This window comes from Danio rerio, chromosome 2 (genome assembly GCF_049306965.1).
Source record: "Danio rerio strain Tuebingen ecotype United States chromosome 2, GRCz12tu, whole genome shotgun sequence".
NCBI lineage: Eukaryota > Metazoa > Chordata > Actinopteri > Cypriniformes > Danionidae > Danio > Danio rerio.
Genome location: NC_133177.1, coordinates 51,951,769 through 51,975,634, shown reverse-complemented (window position 1 = coordinate 51,975,634; position 23,866 = coordinate 51,951,769). Strand labels below are relative to the sequence as shown.

At 38.7% G+C, this 23,866-nt stretch overlaps 2 protein-coding genes across 46 annotated transcripts in view; one reads left to right on the top strand and one right to left on the bottom strand.

Annotated features, from left to right (window-relative positions):
* si:dkeyp-94g1.1 overlaps nucleotides 1–23,866 on the top strand; it is a 219,541-nt gene that overhangs the window by 46,981 nt on the left and 148,694 nt on the right. The window lies entirely within an intron of this gene.
* On the bottom strand, nucleotides 3,472–10,073 carry LOC141378925 (CD48 antigen-like). Its single transcript, XM_073930943.1, has 3 exons — nucleotides 7,322–10,073; nucleotides 4,494–4,802; nucleotides 3,472–3,781 (listed from the first exon to the last, which is right to left on the bottom strand). Exons 1-3 carry the CDS (start codon nucleotides 7,365–7,367, stop codon nucleotides 3,498–3,500), a joined length of 639 nt encoding a protein of 212 aa, XP_073787044.1. The 5' UTR covers nucleotides 7,368–10,073; the 3' UTR covers nucleotides 3,472–3,497.

The following is a 23,866-nucleotide window of genomic DNA, read 5'->3' as shown; positions in this document are numbered from 1 at the left end:
TGGAGTATTTTCATAAGTTTTGTTTTTTCCTGTAAATGATTCAATAAATACCGTACTGTGACATTAATACCGAGGTATTACCGTACCGTGAAATTCTGATACCGTTACATCCTTATTCAAAACGATTATCAGTTATTGTCAAAATATTAGCACTCCTGAGATTTTTTTTTTTTTAAATAGATATTTCCCAAATGATGCTTAACAGAGCAAGGGATTTTTACAGTATTTCCTCTATTTTTTTCTTCTTCTAGAAAAAGGCTGATTTGTTTTATTTTATTTTATTTTAGCCAGAATAAAATCAGGTTTAAATATTTTGAAACCCATTTTAAGGTCAATATTATTAGCCCCTTAAGCAATTATGTTTGATTAAAAAAAAAAACAGACGGCAGCAAGGATTATGGGCGCTGTCACTTTAAGAATAGTGCAGCTCTGATATGGTTTCTCTTTCACGTGTCTTTTGATTCCCAACTTGTTTGTTTATTACACAATTGAGGGTTAATATGAATAATTACTAAACACCGTGCTCTGACACAAATGTGCATGTACTTGACCATTAAAGCGCTCGCATTAAGATGCCGTTAGATGTGTGTGCTGCTCTGCTCGTGCTCTTTCGCGCTATTAAAAATATGAATGATTCAAATGTACATCAATGAGGCGCATCCCGTGCTGCAAACGTTACAGTACAGCACATGCTTTTAGCAATTTTCACGTGGAACTGAGCTTTGCAGAGAGACAAACATGTACAACTAGAAAGGGAGTGGTAAATGATGGAATAATCGTTTATCTCGATAAATGTTTTTTCATAATCGTTAGAAGCCAAAATCGAAATCGAAACCGGATGTTCGATTAATTGCACAGCCCTAGTTGCTATAGTTACATACACACTCAGAAATGTACCTCCATTTTGGGAACTAAAAGCTGAGGTTAACCACTTAGTTACTCTTTATCCAGGTATGTCACATAATCTGCTTTCTGGAATACCCCCCAGGTCTAAGCTGGGATTGAACCTTGATTCTTTGTATGGTCTAACAAGGAGGCTAAAGACCATGGCTTATAGCGTCTGTCGCTAGAGCACCTTTTAAGGTCACGGAAGTAAGGTGTACCTGCACTTTGCTAGTTGGCCTCCGTTACACTCACCCCCCTAAACCTCACTCCCATCCCGAACAAGCTCCCACATGTAACCCATCGGGCCCACAGGTTCACCTGCATATCACTAGCTGGCCTCCATTACAGGCATATTAATCAATGCAATGAGCACAAATTCTAGGAGTCCAAATATATATAGTTATGGATGTGTCCTTTGCAGTAAAAATTTTAAACATAAATTCACAGAAAGGTATATGTTAACATTATATTGAGACATCTGTTTAACAAAACAACTACAGAGTTTAAGGGATCAGAAAAACATCAACCTGTAAACATTTTTTAGACTTTAAATGAGGAAAGTAAACATGCAACATTGTGACAAAAAAAAGTCTGCGAGTTTACAGTTTACTTTGTAGAAATTCTGTGAAATAAACTACAACCCAAAAGAAACATTGCTTATCAAAAGGATAAGAGTCAGCTGTCTAGAAGAAACATGATTGATTTTATTTTATTATTTTTGCAGTTATGAGGAAAGTTTCATTATGGATGTGACATCTCTCCGTTTTGGATCTGACAGATGTGAAATTGGCATTTGTGTGACTTTGATGAATCAAATATAATAGTTTGTAAACACTGACAGAGCCTTTTTTGAGTATTTTAAAGTGCTATAAAATACTTGCTTACGCAAAAAATGTACAGTCTCTGTTTTGGCAATTTTATTAAAGACTAATGTCAGTTTGCACATGCTCCAAATTGCCGCTCTTCAAAGGACACAGAATGTTTAGTGTGAGCTGTTGTTCAGCAGTGGAAGCAGACCACAGTTGGGTTACAGATTGTACATGCGTCAGAGGTTTTGGGTGAGACCTGGATATTGCAAACATAAAGGACAACAGTTTTACTGCAAGCAAAAAGACCAGAGGACATGAATTGATTGATTTGATGTCAGTGGAGTAGAGCCTTTACTATGCGAAACCATTTATTTATTTATTTTTTTTAGATATGCATTGCCTCGACTGGAATGAAGGCGAGAGTGGGCAGGTACAACTATACCCATCCTGATTCTTGTTGTATTTTTAAATGCAAATGTCAGCAATGGAGCGGATTGTGTTTGCGTTCTTTATTGCAGATGAAGTGGGAATTTACTTTTTTTTTTTTTTTTATTAGGTAAAGATTATAACAATGTGAACAGCGCTCATTCACACAAACTTAAACTGTACATCTACAATACAATAAGTGAAAATGACAACAAATTCAATTAAAATTTTAGGTAAAAATGTATAACTTTGCTGAATATTTGTCAGCAAACAGTTAAATTCTGTGATATTAATGTGATTGGTGTTGCTGGCCGACAGTTTAAACCCAAAATGACCCACGTGTCAGATGAAGAAGAGCCAGAATCAGAAATTCAATCAAATTTGCAGTTTCATCATCTAAAGCCAGCTTCAAAACAGTTTGTATAGGCCACTCTACGTACAATCTCAAATCAACAAAATTATACTCTGAACAGCATCACTAACTGTGTATAGGTGATTTAACCTTATTGCTTAAAACACAGTGAGATGATTTTTAAATGGGTATACAAAGGTGGGGTCATATCTTCTACCAAGAAAGGATAGAGACAGGAGCCAAAGTTCAGACAACCAGTAGGCTATTCAGAGCTGACCTCAGATCCACAAAACAATAGAACACACACACGCACAGAGTTCAAGGTTTTTTATACTCGATGCTGTTTCTCGTGCTCCCATCTACCTTATCAAAACTTGTAGAGTAAACATAGCAGATTAATACAGATACAGCTCCTCATAACAGAATCATTTAAAATAATCAGTTCTTTCACACATCAATATTTACAGTATGTTCACCAACAGCAGTTTAAGTAGTGTCAAATGTGCAGTTCCACGTGAGAGGTCGTGAGAGGTCTCAGTAACCTCCTGAATGGGCCTGAAGATCCAGAGGAAAATCTAGGCCCTTAAACACTAATTTAGTATTATTAATAACCATAAAGAGAAAAGAAAGGATATGTGTTACTTTATCCTGGAGTGAACATTCATCAGAAAATCATTCATTGATTATCAAGGCTATTTAAGGTGGAGCCTTCTATATTAGCTACAGACTCTCCCTATCTGCTTATAATAAGATAATCATGGTTTCAATCTGTCTAATGAAAGTTCAAACAAAAAATGAAATGAATGAAAGTTAAAAAAAAAAAATGCCTTTATTGCTAATTAGGCATTCATTGTGTTTTTTTTTTTTTTTTTAAAGGTAGACAAAGTCATAAACCAAAAAAGACGCTGAGATAATTCTCAAGTATGCTGTATTTCTATTTAAGACCAAAAATATTTTTGCCTAGAATAAAAGTAAATCAACAGTCATTTCGGTTCAGTGTTTACTCACAGTAACTATCTTTTTATTCAGTCAGAGCGCATACAGAATGTGTCTAGTTTAACAGGGCAGAGTTCATGAACCACCTTAATATCAGTTTTCCAGCTCACTGGGTTGCTGTAGTTGCACATGATGAACGTGGTGTTGCAGTTGAGTCTTAAGATGTGGTCATCAGCTGATGTCACTTCCTCCTTAGAACAACCGCTGTTATAGATGGAGCTAATATTAATGTTATGTCCACTACATGTAAAGCGGCACAGTTCAGAACAGGAGCAGTTTGAGTTTACAGTCAGAACTGGAGCTTCCACTTCATCTGAAACGCTAGCATATTCAGAGATACATAAAAAATGTAAGGCAAAGCATTAGCAGGGCTTCAGGCTACAGCTAAATGGTCATGTTTGCAAGCCTTTTATTCTCAATTCAATTAGTACCATACTACGATTTGTCAACTCGATGACGTTGTATATCAAATACTTTACACAAAAATGGGGGTCAATATCACTATTATGCCATTTAAGTTAGAAATACGCAGAGCCTTTTTTCATTTTAATAAGATAACAATGTTAGAATGAAATATAGAGACTTTTTTAAAATATTAGTTTATTTATTAATTATTATTAATTAACTAATTAAATTACAAATTTTTTAAATGGTCAAATTGACTTCCTTGTTTGTTGTATTAAAAAGAGTAAATTAGCATTTTCAGCAACACTACGTGATTGAGTTAATGCCTATTGGTGCACTTGTTCACTTTTAAATCAGCTCAGAAGTTAAAAAGCAAATAAACATCTTGTTTATGCACTCAGAAATAAATCAGAATCTGTATCAGAATTGGTTAATTTGAGAAATCAAGGTCAATGCTTCACTAATTTGCACTGTAAACTTTATTTTTTTTTTCTAATTTGCACTTAAATTTTACAGTTCTATAAGGGTGGATGATTGAAGAAAAACACACATATATTTAACATGAAGAACTGAGAATAAATGAGTCTCATGATCTAAACGCCAAGCAAAATGACACTCACCTATAACAGACACTCTGTATACATCAACAATGTCTTTACTTGAGGCTCCGGTTATTGTTACTGTGTAGAGTCCACTGTCTGTCTTCTGCATGTTCTTCAGTGTCAGAGAGAAGCTTGATTCATTGAACTCTATTCTGTCCTGATAAGGAGGGAAAGATGTCTTCATTTTAGCGACATGAAAATAATTAAATACATTTTCAGTTTTATCATTTTTCCAGGTTATATATAACAACTCTGGTGGTTGTGTCTGTAAATCCAGTTGAACAGAAGCTCCTGTCTGCACAAATTTGGAGATCTCAGCACTGAAGCCTGAGGAGAGAGAATTATTATTATTATGTTGATGATGATGGTGATGATGATGATGATGATGATGTTTGCATTTGGTGAATTTACTGGACCGATCATCATGCACATTTTCAGACATTTGTCATGATTATACAGGGTTTGCTTATCATTTAGAAATACTAAACACAGCAAAATAGCGTATTTAGCGTTTAATACAGATCTAATGCTCATAAACAGCTATTTGCCTTGTTTACTTGCTCAACTAAACAACGTGGAGCAAAGTTTTACCATGTTCATATACTGTGTACCCCATTTCCAACACATGAATGTCCCACATTGAGTATTATTGGCATTAATGCAATTGCTGAAATAATAATTATGGTTACTGTTACATATTTTCATGAAACTACTTAATACTTTGGTGGTAATAACAAAAACACTGTGTCTGTTTTTAACCTTCGTGTGCTGTTAAAGATGTTTTCTGTCTTAATTTGGCCCAAACTTTCTTCATGCAAATGGAATGATTTTTGATAACTGATCTTTTGAAATATTTTTGGGGAAAATGCTTAGAAAACTTGCTTAGAATTTTGTGTTTAGAATTTTTAGAAACGATAGTCTCCCCTTTCCCTAGACGGCCTGCACTCTCACTGCATTTTGCCTTACGAACCAGAGCATGCTTGCGTCATTGATGCGATTTCAGTTTAAGAGGAAGAGAAGTGCTCTCACTCAGCACAGTGGACATTGCTTCATTTATATTGTTTTTATTATTTTTAGTCGTTTGGGATACAGTTGACACATTCAAATATTTTGCCAAACAGATGCAGCATTTTTGATGCTCATAAATCATCATTAAAGTTCTTGTGCCTCATGAGATTTGCTGACGGTGTAGCTGACATGCAGTTAGGGGTTGTGTCTTTAATAAACTATGACAGTTTACAATCATTGAAAAGTAAGAATGATTCATAAATCCATATGAAACAGTCACACATCTGCATTTGCACTCACACTACAAGAGTACCACACCAAAGCCCAACTGAACCTCTCGCACACCTCTTCCAACCGGGCCAGGGCCCGATTCAGACTGCTCGCACTTATCAAACGAACCAGGAAACATGCCCGGGCTTGGTTCAGATAGTGTAGTGTGAGTACACCCTTAGACTAGTGAGCGTCCAGGCTCACTAGTCTAAGGGTGTACTCACACTACGCTCTTCTCTGAATGATACTCTAAGGCAGGGGTGTCCAAACTCGGTCCTGGAGGGCCGGTGTCCTGGAGAGTTTAGCTCCAATTCTAATCAAACAAACCTGAACAGCTTATCAAGAACTTACTAGATATACTAGAAACTTCTTGGCAGGTGTGTTAAAGCAAGTTGGAGATAAACCGTCCTGGACACCGGCCCTTCAGGACCGAGCTTAAATTGTAAACCATCTTAACGACCATCTTAAATTTATAAAAGAAATGATGAGCTTTTTTCAAACTAAGGCGGTTCTTACACTATATACAGTTCCCTCAAACCGGGTCAAAGCACACTTGTCCCCCCTCCCGTCTCCCCCAACGGCTCGCACTCAAATTACAATCAGGTCTGGTCACGCTTACGTCATCGATGCTGGGCTGTTCAGTAAGCGCTCTCGCTCAGCACAGTGGAGATTTCTCTAGTCATATCGTTTCAGTCGTTTGATATGCAGTGACATGCAGTCAAATATTTCCCCAAACAGTCCTTAGGGATGCAGTGACACGAAGTCAGATATTTTGCCGAACAGATCCGCCTCTTTTGGCGCTCATAAACAATCATAAAGTCCTCGTGCTGAAGGAATGAGGAGGTCTGCTGAAGGTGCGCAGCTGTCGTGCAGTGAGGGGTTTGCGTCTTTAATATTCTACAGCAGTTTGCATTCATTGAACAGTAAGATTGATTAATAAATCCATATGAAACAGCCCTTTAAAGTCACGTCTTGCTTACAGTTTCGGGCTTTGGCGCGTTTTGCACTCACACTACAAGCGTACCGCTCCAAAGCCCAAGTGAACCGCGCTCAGGCCCACCTCTTCCAACCGGGCCAGGACCGGCCAAGTGAACCCGATTCAGCGCACTCACACTTCTCAAACGATCCGGGAAACGGGTCTGGACACGGTTCGGATAGCATAGTGTGGGTATGCCCTTAGTTTTGAGGCTCTTTAATGGCTAGCAAAAATATTGACACACATTAGCAAATGAACAATCTTTCTTTAGTGTGTATATGTATTTTGATAATACGGCCAAAGAAATTTAAGTACAGGAGTAAAGAGCACAGTGTTTTTTTAAACTAATATCCAACTATCGATTTATTTATTTATTTATTTTTTTTAAATGATGTAAAAATAAAAATTTCAGTAAAGTACATTGTTCACAAATAATCATCAAACCTAAAACTACCTAAATCTGTATAAAATACATTTATTTTTGTGTAGACAAAATACCAGTACATGAACTTTGAGACAGTGTATATAAAACCAACATAGCATAATCATTTTAATGATTAATAATTGATTACTTTGTGATCATTAGTCTTACCAGTTTTGAAGATCAGGAGAAAAAGTACAAAATGATTTATTGCCATTACTGCTGTTGAGAAACAGAGCTCAAAGAACGGCTGTTGCTGTCACTTCCTATTGTAGAAGCAAAAGCCACAATGAAAAAAAATAAGAGACCCATGTGAACAACACACACACACACACACACACACACAAAGAGCACACAGACCCCTAAACCATGACTGGTTAGAGTGTGGTCACCAAACATCATCAGGAATAAAAGATGGTGCATTCAAAAACAACAGGTGTTGCAAAAATTATTTCAAATTTCAAGCAAATTTTAAACAATTTTTGCATCATGGTGTTAAATAATTTTGTTGTAAAATCATGTTTCAGTTTTGCCTTTGATACTGTCTAAGACCATGTCCTAAAAACACATGAGAAAACAAAATTCCTACAACGACTCATAAACAAGCTCTGCAATGCGAGTACAAGACCTCACACAATGCAAAGTCATGTCTGTGCAGTTTACTTTCTAGCTGAGATGTGCATATATCTGTGTCAGTCCTAGCTTAAACAGAGATAAAGCAGTGTAGCAAATATAAGCATATTGTCACACCTCTACTTCCTCTCTTATATCGATTGCTAGACCAGAAACACCTTGATGCAGATCTGTCAGCATATTAGTCATGACTTTTAGTTATTGAATGGTTTTGTTAAACTATCCATCATTATTTTTTTTTTGTTTTACAGTCCCACTAGTCTTAGTTTACAGCAAAATTTACCAATAGGAGATGATAATTGCACTTTTTTTTTGAAGTAGACACAGCTGCATGTAGCATTATTAGGATTAACTATTAATCAAGTGATTGATTGTTTAAATTACAGTCAATTATAGGTATTTGTAGAAATTGACATCCCTAGTGTATGTGTAAATTAATGTCGTAGATTGTTTTGTAGAAGTCTGTCTCAAAGTTTGCTCTGATTTGGGAACAGCTAAAGTTCACGAGCACCTTTTTTTTTTAAAGTGTCTAAACTGTCTTTGGGGGAACTGTCCTGCTGACGTTTGCTCCAGCTTGCCCAAACATACATCGTTTGGAAACAGTGACTATGAAAAGAAATAGTTTCACGAGTTCACACTTGCATTCGTTTAAGTATAAAGCATATTTGGCGTGCTGTCCGGGGGGAGGGCTCTGAGCTCGAGGAGACACCCCAACTCGAGTTATTCCCCTTATAAGGAAACAAAGAGGAGTTGGGATTAGGGTTGTGCCGATAGACGATAGTATCGTGTATCGGCGATAGGCAAAGATATCGCTGAGAGCTGAAACCTATGACGATTTTAAAGACGATATTTAGCTCGTTTCGCATTAATGTAGATCTTTAGCACATTTTAAGTGCATTATTGAATAAAATTAATAGTATTATTATTTTTAAACATCTTCATTAATAATAAATTAACTACAAATAATATAACAGCTTCAGTTGTTGACATCAACATCACCTGACCGACACTTTCAGACAAAAATGAATCATTTCGATTGCTCTCTTGCGCTCTCTCTCTCTCTCTCTCTCTCTCTCTCTCTCTCTCAGCAGCAGCAGTTGAAGTGCGAGCTGCAGGTGAGGACATAGCCACCTCTCAGAGCAAATTAGTTTGCAACTTTGTTTTCTAAAAATAATAGGCTAAATAGCAAAACTGCATTTTATTAACAAACAAGTTAAATAAAGCGATTTGTAAAAATGAAACACCTGAAGAAGAAAATGAAAGAATTCTGAAACCAGCTCAAATGTTCTGGAATAAAACCTGTTGCGGTCGTTGATCATTTCAGACTCCTTTATAACAGCACTCCCGCAAGATTCTCTCTTGCTTTCACAAAAAAGCTGTTTATCTTTTATATCCGTTATTAATAGCCTATTTAAGTTTTAAGGGGGCTATAGACTATATTCTCAGTGCATGCATTGACTGCTCCTTCAAATACACGGAATATACATGCTTGTCTTATTTGTGTTTAATTGATAAAATGATAGACACGGACATGCGCCTTTTTCAGAAAATAACCCATTTATTTAATTTAAATATGTTAGGCCTATATTTATTTATATAGGCTATTAAAATACATTTATTTATTTAAACTAGCCTATATTAAATTAAAATCTGTATTTTACCATTCATTTTGTCATTTAAGAATTATTGAACAGATTATTAATAACTTATAAAGAATATTTTACTGACCTCAGTGAAGAGTTTTAGGTCAAATAGGCTATTTAATATTAGAGCAATTGGCGACTTGCCGCAGTCATGTCTAAAATGAAACTCTCATCAGAAAACAGTAAACACATAGCCTATGCCAAGCGCAATAATTGTGTTAGATCTTAGCACTACAAACGTGACACTGTTGATTACTTTTGTGATGATTAGACCTGAAGCCGTGCTGAGCTCAACTGAACAAAAACTTCACCGCATTTTCACGTGCGGGCGGCAAGTCCTCTATCCGCCTCCCGTCTGAAAGAATCTTAGAGCATATATCCTTGTTTCTTCCGTGCCTAGATAAATATAATTTCATTTGCTTTCATCCATGTATATTATATCCATTTTGCAGCAGTCCCGCGGGCCGTGGAGACTGCTTTGAACCCGAAGTCACCATCAAATCCTGTCCCGCGCCGCACTGTTGCATCGAGTCTTGTTTGAAATCATTTCAGTGTCAGCGCATATTTAGCTTTAAGAGGGTGGTGACGTGCATTGGTTTGAATTATTATCCAAGATCAAACATCATGCAAATGCAGTAGGTTATTAAATAAGCAAAAAAAAAAAAAAAAAAAATCAGCCAAAAGGTTATTAAATATCTTTAGATATGGTTAAATATAATAATCAAATATTATATATTCATAAACGTAACACTGCCACGCCCCCATGCGATAGTATCGTGTATAGGCGATCTCACAGAAGGACGATATGGCGATCTGAAATTTTGTATATCGCCCAACACTAGTTGGGATTCGAGCGAAGTATCTAGCCCGGCCACAGAATGCTCCCCCCGGGAATGTAATGCAAGAGTTGAGGTGACGGGGTGGTGGAGGGATGCTAAAGTCGTGAGATGCTGCAGGTAAGACAGCTTTGATATATATAGGCGTTGCTCAGAAACTGATTTGATGATGGGATAATTGTCAATGACGTATTCGATACTGAAACTTTTGCGCATGTTCCTCCCGAAATTTGTTTACAAACATCACTTCACGAGTTCACACTTGCATTCGTTTAAGTATAAAGCATATTTGGCGTGCTGTCCGGGGGGAGGGCTCTGAGCTCGAGGAGACTCCCCAACTCGAGTTATTCCCCTTATAAGGAAACAAGGAATAGTTGGGATTCGAGCGAAGTATCTAGCCCGGCCGCAGAACGCTCCCCAAAAAACGCTATTTGTTACAGGACAGCAGCCAGACAATGTGCAAGCCCCCCAAAATTTGCTGATCTTAAAAATTTGGAGTTATGAGGTATGTGTTTCGGGAGGAAGCAGTTGCTGTGTTGATAGTGGTGCATGATGAATGTCTCTAGCAAGAGTGTCTGATCTCCCGTAGGAGCAGTCACTGCGCTTGCAGTGGTGCATAATAAGGTGTACGTCACCTGTAGGAGCAGTCACTGCACTTGCAGTGGTGCATAGTTATGAGGTGTACGTCTCCCGTAGGAGCGGTCACTGCGCTTGAAGTGGTGCATAGTTATGAGGTGTACGTCTGCCGTAGGAGCAGTCACTGCACTTGCAGTGGTGCATAATAAGGTGTACGTCTCCCGTAGGAGCAGTCACTGCACTTGCAGTGGTGCATAGTTATGAGGTGTACGTCTCCCGTAGGAGCGGTCACTGTACTAACAGTGGTGCATAATAGTAAGGTGTGTGTCTTCTGTATGAGGTATGAGTGGTCACTGCCCTAGAGGCAATGCGTAATAAGGTGTACGTCTCCCGTAGGAGCAGTCACTGTGCTTACAGTGGTGCATAATTATAAGATGTGCGTCTCCCGTAGGAGCAGACACTGCACTTGCAGTGGTGCATAATTATGAGGTGTACGTCTCCCGTAGGAGCGGTCACTGTACTAATAGTGGTGCATGATAATAAGGTGTGTGTCTCCTGTATGGGGTATGAGTGGTCGCTGCCCTAGCGGCAGTGTGTAATAAGGTGTACGTCTCCCGTAGGAGCAGTCACTGCGCTTGCAGTGGTGCATAATTATAAAGTGTGCGTCTCCCGTAGGAGCAGTCACTGCACTTGCAGTGGTGCATAATTATAAGGTGTGCGTCACCCGTAGGAGCGGTCACTGCACTTGCGGTGATGCAAAATTATAGGGTGTACGTCTCCCGTAGGAGCGGTCACTGTACTAACAGTGGTGCATAATAATGAGGTGTGTGTCTCCTGTATGAGGTATGAGTGGTCACTGCCCTAGTGGCAGTGTGTAATAAGGTGTGCGTCTCCCGTTGGAGCAGTCACTGCACTTGCAGTGGTGCATAATTATGAGGTGTACGTCTCCCGTAGGAGCGGTCACTGTACTAACAGTGGTGCATAATAATAGGGTGTGTGTCTCCTGTATGATGTATGAGTGGTCGCTGCCCTAGCAGCAGTGTGTAATAGGGTGTGCATTTCCCGTAGGACCAGTCACTGTGCTTGCAGTGGTGCATAATTATAAGGTGTACGTCTCCCGAAGGAGCAGTCACTGCACTTGCAGTGGTGCATAGTTATGAGGTGTACGTCTCCCGTAGGAGCGGTCACTGTACTAACAGTGGTGCATAATAGTAAGGTGTGTGTCTTCTGTATGAGGTATGAGTGGTCACTGCCCTAGAGGCAATGCGTAATAAGGTGTACGTCTCCCGTAGGAGCAGTCACTGCGCTTACAGTGGTGCATAATTATAAGATGTGCGTCTCCCGTAGGAGCAGTCACTGCACTTGCAGTGGTGGATAATTATGAGGTGTACGTCTCCCGTAGGAGCGGTCACTGTACTAACAGTGGTGCATGATAATAAGGTGTGTGTCTCCTGTATGGGGTATGAGTGGTCGCTGCCCTAGCGTCAGTGTGTAATAAGGTGTACGTCTCCCGTAGGAGCAGTCACTGCGCTTGCAGTGGTGCATAATTATAAGGTGTGCGTCTCCCGTAGGAGCAGTCACTGCACTTGCAGTGGTGCATAATTATAAGGTGTGCGTCTCCCGTAGGAGCGGTCACTGCACTTGCGGTGATGCATAATTATAAGGTGTACGTCTCCCGTAGGAGCGGTCACTGTACTTACAGTGGTGCATAATAATGAGGTGTGTGTCTCCTGTATGAGGTATGAGTGGTCACTGCCCTAGTGGCAGTGTGTAATAAGGTGTGCGTATCCCGTAGGAGCAGTCACTGCACTTGCAGTGGTGCATAATTATGAGGTGTACGTCTCCCGTAGGAGCGGTCACTGTACTAACAGTGGTGCATAATAATAGGGTGTGTGTCTCCTGTATGATGTATGAGTGGTCGCTGCCCTAGCGGCAGTGTGTAATAGGGTGTGCATTTCCCGTAGGACCAGTCACTGTGCTTGCAGTGGTGCATAATTATAAGGTGTACGTCTCCCGTAGGAGCGGTCACTGCATTAGCGGTGGTGCATAATAAGATATGCGTCTCCCGTAGGAGTGGTCACTGCACTAGCAGTAGTGTGTAATCAAGTGTGTGTCTCCCGTAGGAGCGGTCACTGCACTTGCAGTGGTGCATAATAAGGTGTACGTCTCCAGTGGGAGCGGTCACTACACTTTTAGTGGTGCATAATAATAAGGTGGGCTTCCCCCGTGGGAGCGGTCACTGGACTAGCAGTGATGCTTGATGAGGTGTACGTCTCTAGTGGGAGCTGTCACTGCACTTGCTGTGGCACATAATAGTAATATATATTAATATAGTAATAGTGCTTCTCCCATAGGAGCAGTCACTGTGCTTGCAGTTTTTTCTTAATAATAGGGTGTGTGTCTCCTGTATGAGAAATTACTGCCCTAGCAGCAGTGTGTAATCAGGTGTGCGTCTCTTGTAGGAGCGGTCACTGCACTTGCAGTGGTGCGTAATATTAATGTGTGCGTTCCCCGTAGGAGCGGTCACTGCGCTAGCAGTGGTGCATGATAAAAAGGTGTGTGTTTCCTGTAGGAGAGGTCATTGCACTAGCAGTAGTATGTAATAAGGTGTGCATCTCACGTAGAATCGGTCACTGCGCTTGCAGTAGTGCATAATGATAAGGAGTGTGACTACGGTGGGAGCGGTAACTACGCTTGCAATAGTACAAAATTATAAGGTGTGCGACTCCTGTAGGGGCAGTCACTGCGCTTGCAATAATACAAAATAAGGTGTGAGACTCCTGTAGGAGCGGTAGCTGCGCTTGCAGTGGTGCATGATAAATAAGGTGTGCTTCTCCCATAGGAGCAGTCACTGCGCTTGCAGTGGTGCATGATAAATAAGGTGTGCGTCTCCAGTGAGAGCGGTCACTGCCCTAGCAGTGGTGCATAATAATGATGTGTACATCTAGGAGCGGTCACTGCGCTTGCAGTGGAGCGTAATAAGGCGTGTGTCTAGAGTGGAAGCAGCCACTGTGCTTGAAGTAGTACGTAATAGGGTGTGCGTCCCCAGTGAGAGCGGTCGCTGTGCAGCAGCAACCTTATAATAGAACTCCTTAAAGGGGTTAATGACCAGGGTTAGGAAAGGTTTAGGGGTTGAAATGGTAAAAAGGGGGCAACGATTTCCACTGACTTTTCGGTTTAATTTCTGTGGAAAACTTAATTGATATGATTAAAGGAACTTAAGGTAGTGCGAGGAGCATTGAGTAGTACCCGAAGTTTTGAATGGAGTTCCATGGTTTATATTGAGTGCAATTGCGACTTGAATCGCTGTGAAAATAGATGGGGTAAGCTAGTCATGGGATTCTGGATGATTTCTGAGCTGAAGTTGCTTATTAGCTTGGTGTTATTATTACTTCATAATTACTTATCAAATTTATTTAATTAAGCAATTTATTTTATAGACGCGTGTTGTCTATGTAAACGTTAATAACGTACTTAAGTTTATACATGTTAAGTACCTAGACGATGAATCTAAGGAATATAGTCTATACGTGGCCCAGGATCACAGGTGGGAAAAGAGAAGAGGGGCTGCCGGCGTTAGTGACGTCAGCGGAGGCAGCCTCACGCTGGCACTTACGTCGGGGCCTGACAGAAAATTAGGGACTAGAGCCGTTTGCGGAGGCGTGCTCACGCTACTGATGACCCTAGAATCACAGGTGGGAGGAAAAGAGAAGAGGGGCTGCCGGCGTAAGTGACGTCAGCGGAGGCAGCCTCACGCTGGCACTTATGTCGGGGCCCGACAGAAAGTTGGGCATTAGAGCCGTTTGCGGAGGCGTGCTCACGCTACGGATGACCCTAGAATCACAGGTGGGAGGAAAAGAGAAGAGGGGCTGCCGGCGCAAGTGACGTCAGCGGAGGCGGCCTCGTGCTGCCACTTACGTCGGGGCCTGACAGAAAGTTGGGGACTAGGGCCGTTTGCAGTGTTGGAGACTAGGGCCGTTTGCGGAGGCATGCTCGCGCTACTGATGACCCTAGGATCACGGGTGGAAGGAAAAGAGAAGAGAGCAGAGCTACCAGCGCTAGTGACATCAGTGGAGGCGGCCTCACGCTGGAACTTGCATCGGGGCCTGAAGAAAGTTGGGGGCTAGAGCCGATTGTGGAGGCGTGCTCGCGCTACTGATGGCCCTAGGATCACAGGTGGAAGGAAAAGAGAAGAGAGAAGGGGCTGCCGGCGTTGGTGACATCAGCGGAGGCAGCCTCACGCTGGAACTTGCATCAGGGCCTGAACAGACCTGGTTAATCTGCAAGCGGCATGCCGTAGCGGAGACGTGCTCACGCTGTCATGGCGAATTGGCCGATGGTGGAGCTTCACCTGTAGAGCGGTGGCCTGGCACTCGCTTGATCTGGGCCGGTGATTCACAACTGGGGAGCGGCTCAGGTTTGTTGCCGGTGTCTGGAAGAGCGGCGGCGTGGCGGGCCTAAGTTAAGACCGCGGACTCTGTTGATATGCTCTGCCGAGTGCTGATGCGCTGGACTTCGGCTTGGAGTTTGCAAGAGGAGCAGTGTCATCCTCATAGAAATTTGCTGTTTAGACAAGGCTACAGCGATTGGATGTGCCAATGCTAAAGTCGTGAGATGCTGCAGGTAAGACAGCTTTGATATATATAGGCGTTGCTCAGAAACTGATTTGATAATGGGATAATTGTCAATGACGTATTCGATACTGAAACTTTTGCGCATGCTCCTCCTGAAATTTGTTTACAAACATCACTTAAATTTAACTATATCACTAAATTGAGACTCTGTTTACACCAATAGATTTTAGTAAAAAAAAAACGCAAAACTTTTGCTACAGTTACCACTTTCATCTACACTACCCCATAGTTTTCGAGTTTAAAAAACTGAGCGTTTTGGAAACTCTGAAGTAACAATTTTCGTTTTAAAATGCTGCTGCTCAGTGTCAGTGTGGATCGGGAAAAATGTGGAGAAAAAGTGGAGGCCTGGCTGCAGACATTGGAATAGGTGCTCTATTATTCCATGCGTGTTCAATACAAGCTCAAAAGAGGGAGATCAATTTCAAAAATATTAGTAATTTATTAAGTACAAATGAATAATAAAAAAAAGTGTCCTATTGGTTTTACAATGCTATCCAAGAGAACACACCAGGCGCTCTGCGAGTGTTTTCTTGGGACTAAAGACCCAGTTTATATTTACAGAAGAGGGGGAAGGCTGGTTGTCTCCATCAGCTTTTCTGCACCGTCTGTTGTTCCTCTTTTCTGTATAGAAGAACTGAACCAGTTAAATGCACACGCTTAGAGACCTCCATAGGCCCCAATATGTTTTTATAAATGGTTAAACAGGAAATCAGAAGCGAGAGGCGCACGTTATTTTTATTGTTTCTGCTGCATATTTCGTGTCTAAGATAGCTCCTTCTGCAAAGTGCTTCATTAGTATGCAAAACAACTTCACAGAAAGCAGAGTTTCAGTTTATATATTAGTTGTCAGAGAGCACAAAATATTTCCAGTAAAACATGACTAATTAGAATAATTCAGCATATCTTCAGGGAAAGCACAAACAACATATTTCCAAATAAAAAAGGATAACTCAATAAAAAATTTATTATATTTTTCTCACATTTCCCTACCTGACTGGGGCTTTTTCTCAATATCAAGACAAGTTCAGTCTTGCATCTGTTCCTTGTAAGTTCAGACTTTGCAAGTTTGATATGGAAGACAAACTCCCGAGGACATGTCAGGTAAATTCTAAGTGTAAAAAGTATAGTTTATAACGTCATTCACATCACACTGGCTACGTTGTTCACATGAACTGGAAGCTGCCACTTTTTTTTTTCTTTTTTTTGTATTGTTTAAAGCTCCTTGAGAAACAAAATATTAAATGAGAATACAGTGGGCGTGGCTTATTTTTTTGTTGCAAGATTGGATGTAGTAAGGTAGATATTTCATTCAGAGAGACTGGGAAAGGGGTTTTAGAAGAGTTTTTACAACCTAACAGACACCTACTGCTCAATTTCTGTTTGTTTTTTGTCTCTTTGTTGGTGTGGTTAATATGTCAACCATGCCCAATACCTCAGACAGACATAATCTGAAAACTATGATATAAAAATTAGAAGGACAAACTTTTTTTTTTCTTAATGACATGCATAGACAAATTGTTCAGCACAAAACTGGCAATGGGAGCTAACAAAATCTTAGTTAGTTTTGATTTCATTTGTATTTAAACAATAAAATAAAATCATGATATGAGAAACTGCCTATTTTTACTTTGTTAAAAATGTGAAGGCACCATGTAGCTACATATTTACATGACTTTCATCTTCACTGTATGCATATTTATAACAAACAGTCTATAACATAACTGCCTCCTTTAATTTTCATAAAAAATACAAATGCCCTGTCTCTTTTACTGAATATAATTTTAATAATATAAAAGTATAATGTACAATAAGTTTATACAATATAGGAAATAAAGGCAAGCAACCAGTCAAATGTGCAGAATCTGGATAATACATGGTTACATTAATTGATATATTAACTTTGTACTCAGCCAAATAATGTTACCTTAGAACAAGAAATAGATTTAAAATACCAAGGGGTCATTCAATATCAACAAGATGAATCAATCATCTAGTTCAACAACTATAGTGAGATGAGATTTAGTGGTAGATTCTTGAGGAACTCTGAACAATGTGTGCTGCTCTCATCTGAGGAGGTGTGCTCAAAGCACCCCCTGACTGCCTGGAGCTCAGGTGACGTGTGCACATGTTGCTGTGTGTGTGTGTGTGTGTGTGTGTGTGTGTGTGTGTGTGTGTGTGTGTGTGTGTGTGTGTGTGTGTGTGTGTGTGTGTGTGTGTGTGTGTGTGTGTGTGATCACGTGATGTGCGTTTTCAGTGGTATGAAATGCCAGTGTGGACGTAGATTGTTTTTATTCTAAAATGCCATTTTAAAACGAAAACTCAGTGTAAACAGGGCCTTCCTTTTCATTTTAAAACAGCATTTGGTAACACTTTACAATAACTACACACTATAAATCATTTATTAACCATAAGCAAATAGTGAATTCATTATCTGTTTAGCCTTAACTCTACATTAATAAGCGTTAGTAAGCAGTTAACTATTAGTATAAGCCTGAATAATAAGACATATAAACGTTGATTTCAAGAGTTTATTAATCATTTACTAACTCATTCTGAATGATCTTAAAAACCCTCAACTACTCTTAAATACAACTGGTTTGTAAATAATGCAATACTTAATTTAGTAATGAAAAATAAATCATTAACTAAGTATGAAAGTACAATTGTTAAGCACATTATATGGGTGCTAATAAGCCAAGAATAGAGCATTTGTAGCTGCAGTTAAAAACTGCTTACTAACGCTTATTAATGTGGAGTTAATGCTTAACAAATAATGAATTCACTAGATTCTAATGCTTAGTAAATGATTCATAGTGTGTAGTTATTATAAAGTGTTACCGTTTGAGCTACAGGCCATCAGCACACCTTTCCAGATGAGAGCAGCGCACATAGGCCTGTTATTGATGCGAAGAGGGAAAATGACAACAGGGGCTGGATCCAAATTCAGCTTTATTAAGAGTGGTCAGATAGGCAGGTGCTAACAACCAATGCTGCAAAAAAAGCTTTTCTTTAATTTATTTATTTATTTTGTCTTGTTTCTATTTCAAATATTTAAAAACAGTTAAATAAAGAAGTATTTTCTACACTCTCAGAAATAAAGGTATGCAAGCAGTCACTGGGGTGGTATCTTTTCAAAAGGTACAAATGTGTACCTTAAAAGTCCATATTAATACCTCAGGGGTACATATTAGTACCTAAAAAGTACACAAATGTTCCTCTTAATTTTTAGGTAGTAATAAATTACTTTTGAGGTACCAATATGGATCCTTTAAGAACAAATGTGTACCTTAGAAAAGGTACCACCCCAGTGACAGCTCGCGTACCTTTATTTCTGAGAGTGTACACAAGCAAAAAAAATTTAAGAAATATGTCAAATTAGTTTTTCCCTAGAATAAGCCATCCAGCTAAGTATACAAAATGCGATAAATGCTCCTATGGTCAAAACACTGGCTTGGCTAAACAAGGGAAAACCCTTTATATTGTAGCAGCAAAAGTCTAGAAAGACTCTGGGGAGTATGTGAATGGTGTTTAAATAGTAATCAGTGTAAATGATTTGCAGGTATAGTATATATGTGTGTGTCAGTGTCCAGATCGCAGTCCAGATGCAATGGATGACATTGTAGTCTGGTAGGATGCTATGGGTAATAGGCAGAGTAATTTCCAACGGTGAGGACGATCACATCAGTTGTTTTCTGCTCAGTCAGTATCAACTATAAAATATTGATTAGCATAAACAAAAGAAAAGTGTTGCATGCAGCAAGTTCACACTTTAGCTTTACACCATATCCTTCTGTTTCTACAGTTATAATGCTGGAATAAACCACTTTTAAACTGCAAATATAAAGTCAGTCTGCTAAACTACTAAATGTAAATACATTCTATGACGCCATTTTTTAAGAAAATACAAGAAATATGTGGCACATTCTACAAAAGCCTGGAAATATTGAAACAGCTTCAGCTCAACTTAAATTGAGGAACTAAAGGAAGCAAACTCTGTGGTGTTGTCACTCGGTTCTTCAGCAAAACCACTTCCTGCTTCTGCCTAGTAGTATATGTTAATTTAAGTAATTATGCATACATTTATTACAATGATTGAGTAATGGGAAATGAGAATATCCCCAAAACTTTATTCGCAGATGACAATCAAAACAGAAACTACTCTGGAAACTACCTACATTCATGTTATGAGTTGTGGTACAGAGCTTAATTTATGGTTCATGTCCCTCTTTCATAACTTCTACAGCAGGAATCACTATTCTTTGTTTCTAGAGGGTTTTAATCTTGCAGATTAAAGCTGAAACCATAATCAAATAAGCCAAAATTAGCTATTCAATTAATGTATTCAAGATAATATACTCCCCTAAAGTATGTGTTGTGTTTTAACAGTATGTGTGCTAAGTAGTGTGGCCGATTCATAGTAAAAAAAAAAAAATTAAAAAAAAATTAAAAGGTAGGCTAGATGTTCTCAGGTGAATTATATTAACATTAATTAAGAAGTTAGCTTATCCAGGGTTCCCAAGGATCATGCAATTTCTGAATGTTATCGAACTCTAAAAGGTCTGTTTCAGACATTGAACATCAATAAATGTAATAATATTTTTTTACAGAGCTTATTACAATGAAAACAGAGATCAATTCTGAATACACTATTAAAGTTGCACCTGACCCTGCTAATGTCTTCTGCGTTGTCTTCTATCCCACAGTGACGTGTATTTGTAAAATCTAATTCATTTACAACATTTAATTGAAACATTATTTTCAGTTAGGTTTTTTTGTAGCTCAACAATAAAACAAACAAAAAACTATACCTCTTTTAAGTTTATATGGCAAGCCAAATTAAAGGTTACCAAGGGCCAACTTTGGCGCACGGGCCTAAGATTGGGCATCTCTGCATAATAGGCAAGGCAAGGCACGTCTCTCCACTTAGTACTTTTTTTCTTGTTGAAATTGACAATAAACAAGAGTAGAGCAGTAAGCAAAAGTGCATGACTCAAAAGAGATGCAAATATACGTATCTAACTTGTGGTTATATCTATCTAAAACCGAAAATAGGTTTTGCCCGAACGAAAGTAAACCAACAGGCATTTACGTTCAGTGTTAAGCCTTTAATAAATGGTGATAGAACTTGCCAAGTTAAAGTTAAACTTTAGCAGGGCTCCAGACTTGGAATAAATGGTTGCATCGGCATCACTAGCAGTGGTGTAAAGTATCTAATTACAAATACTCAAATAACTGTAATTGAGTAGTTTTTTCTCAGGAATTGTAATTTACTAAGTCGTTTTAAAAGTGTGTACTTTTACTTTCTCTTGAGTACATTTTTAGTGCTGTATCGGTACCTTTACTCCACTACTTTCCTTTAACCTGCAGTTACTACATGATTTACATTTTATTTGTCAGGTATAAATCATCAGTCACCAGTTGAAGAGAAGTTCCTGTTTGCACAAACACAAAGATCTCACTCTAGCTTTATGCATGCTTCAGCTTTCATAGGCAATTATCACACCACAGCCAGAATGTTATGTTTAATGAATGTTGATTTCGCTCGTTGGCATTGAATTGGAATCATTCCCCGAAACAATTTTGATTAATTTGTTAAAAGGACTGTCATCAAACATTAAAAATAAAATCATAAAAAAAGATATGCATTTCCATAGAGATTTTAAAGTATGTATTTGCTGTATTTTACTGATGGTCACTGAAAGAAACCATTAAAGATGTATTGATTTAAGATGATTTTGAACAAACAGCAGGAGCTGAATTAATGCCAGTCAAGTGAACAAACACATTTCTGTGTGGGTTGTTCAATGAAAGGAAATTAGCAATGTGTGAGAGAAGTGTCAGAGACAACTCAGTGTCATTTCCATTTGCCTCTAGCTGTAGTTCAGATGGAAATATCACAGCTATTTGGAGACCTGAACACGAGCAAAATGCGGATATGACACTTGAACTTAAATATAATGTGTTTAACTTGTGAGAGGAACTTTTCCCTGAATTACAAATTCAAGTATAAGACCAACACAACACACACAAAATGTGAAACAATATTCACATGAGTGAATCACAATATTTAGTGAGATGAATAAAGTTTATTTTTGTTTTACTGAGTTTGCCATTTTTCATAAACCCTGTGGATGTGCAGTATTTGAATTCAAGAGTTATGGTTCAGTCTGTTTTTTCCTTCTTTGCAAGTCATTGGGGGCCCCCTTTTTTTCTTCTATTTCTTTTTTCTTCTACTGTTCCACTTCACTGCTCACCCCACCTCTTACTTTTTTTAGCACCTTTCACCACTTTCCTGTTGACTTAAATCATAACCTCTCCAGCAGTCTGTTCATTTGGTTATAAAATTAGACGCTACACACTGTAATAGCGAGCTTTTATGTTTGTTTGTGACCAAATCTCATTTTTAAAAATCTATTATGTATGTAAACGTTGTTGTGAGTTGAACATGAGTTGTTCAAATGAATATGAACCAATGAATATGAACCTCTTTGATGGTTCTAACATTTAAAACTGTTTTTGTTAGTTGTTGATGAGTTCTCCATCTGGTGGCCAACTAACAGCTATTACACATTCTGTGCAGTGCTCTTGTATGATGCTGTTTTTAGTCTTGGTTTGCTTGTGTCCAGGCCCAGTCCTAACCAATTTGGCACCCTAGGCAAGATTTCAGGTGTTTTTTTCAGATATCCGTCACATCGCAGTAAACTCCACTGCTAGTGTACATATAGTCATAAGAAACTAAATAGCTTTTTGATCGACTACTACAAGCTGGGAAAACATCATATAAATATACCAATGCAATTAACCTTATTGCTGAATTGATCTAATATTTACACATTTGCTTGAAGAAAGAATGATGAGGGTAGTTGCATTACTATTACTATTTTCCATAACATCTACGCCCTTCCATAACATTAGCTGACGTTAAAACTAACAGATAGCACTATAGCTATTTATTGATTAGCAATGTTATGCCTTATCTGTCAATGGTGGGATGTAGAAAATATGGGGCAACAAATAGCTTCAAATGATAGAATACATAGCAAACATTAGAAAATATTGACAGTAAAATAAAAGATTTAGCCTATTAAAATCAATGACCTATACAGAAATTAAAGCTATAAAATCTACTTCACTTTTGTATTTGCATATTGATTAAAGTTACTATAGTTATTTAGTGAAGAGCAGCAAATGCATCTCTCATTGTGTTCTGTTTGATAACAGAGGTGTCACTGTAAGAATGCACAGATCTATAATGAAAGCATTTGACCACTTTATAACTGTTTGCGCACATTTAAGAGAAAATTAGTAGTGTTTAAAATAAAACACGCAGGACGGGCATGTTTACATATTTTTAAGCGTATTTGTCTGTTTAAACACACCCGAATCACCAAAGTATCCCACACTCGCTCCTCTTTAAATGGCGTGTAAGCTGATCTGGGAACAGTTTATCATATGGAGTGCGTCAGTCAGTCAGCATGCACACACTGAATTATTTTCTTTTCTTTTTGATGATCGACACTCAGCTTTAATGGAAAGAAAGTGAATGCAAACATTTTTATATTTATTTTAACAAGCTTTCAAGCTAAAATAAAGCAAAAGCAGAATTATCTTGATCAGCTCTTGCAGTTCTATCACATTTGTGAACAGCTCTGTATTGATGGTACTTTCACTTTTCATATAAAGATTAAACATACGGGGAAATATGGGAAAATTAAACGTGATAGCGGTCAAAACAGGAGGGTTGACAGGTATGTGTCATGCTAATTGTTAATGTCATTATCAATCATCGCTTGGATAGAGCAAAATAATCTTAATCGTTGCATTACCTCTGTCTTAGTCACGTTTTTTCCTTTTTCTTTTCTTTTTCGCCTCTCCTGCACACTAGGCAGTTTGGGACATTTTGACATGTTGAGCTTGTTGACCAGTCAAAAAATACAACACTGTGTAGCAGGTAAAGCCTAAATATTCGAATGGGGGGCGGGGTGTCTTAGGTGATTAGGCTACATTATCATAATTTATTACTACTATTTAGTAGACTTTGCACTATGCAGTTAAATTAATTTGGCCGTATTATTTTATAAGTCAATATACCAACTAGTTTTAGGAAAAGTGAAAGTTACACTTTTTTTTTCCCTTTCTGGCACCCCCCTGGATGTACAAAGATTCCTTAGCATTTGCCTATACTGCCAAAGGCCGGCCCTGCCCGTGCCTATAACATGGCTGCTTACAAAAGTTTTCATTTTACTGTAAAAGTATTTAATGTTGGAGAAGAGTATATGATCCAATAGTCTATAATACTTTTTATCAATTATTTATATAGCATATTGGTGTGTATTGAGGCGACACAGTGGCTCAGTGGTTAGCACCGTCGCCTCACAGCAAGTAGATCGCTGG

Coding starts and splice junctions, on each gene's coding strand:
- LOC141378925 (XM_073930943.1), bottom strand. CDS start 7,367: ATGGCAATAAATCATTTTGTACTTTTTCTCCTGATCTTCAAAACTG. Junction 4,803..7,321: donor TCTCCTGATCTTCAAAACTG/GTAAGACTAATG, acceptor CTCTCTCCTCAG/GCTTCAGTGCTGAGATCTCC. Junction 3,782..4,493: donor ATACAGAGTGTCTGTTATAG/GTGAGTGTCATT, acceptor CTAGCGTTTCAG/ATGAAGTGGAAGCTCCAGTT.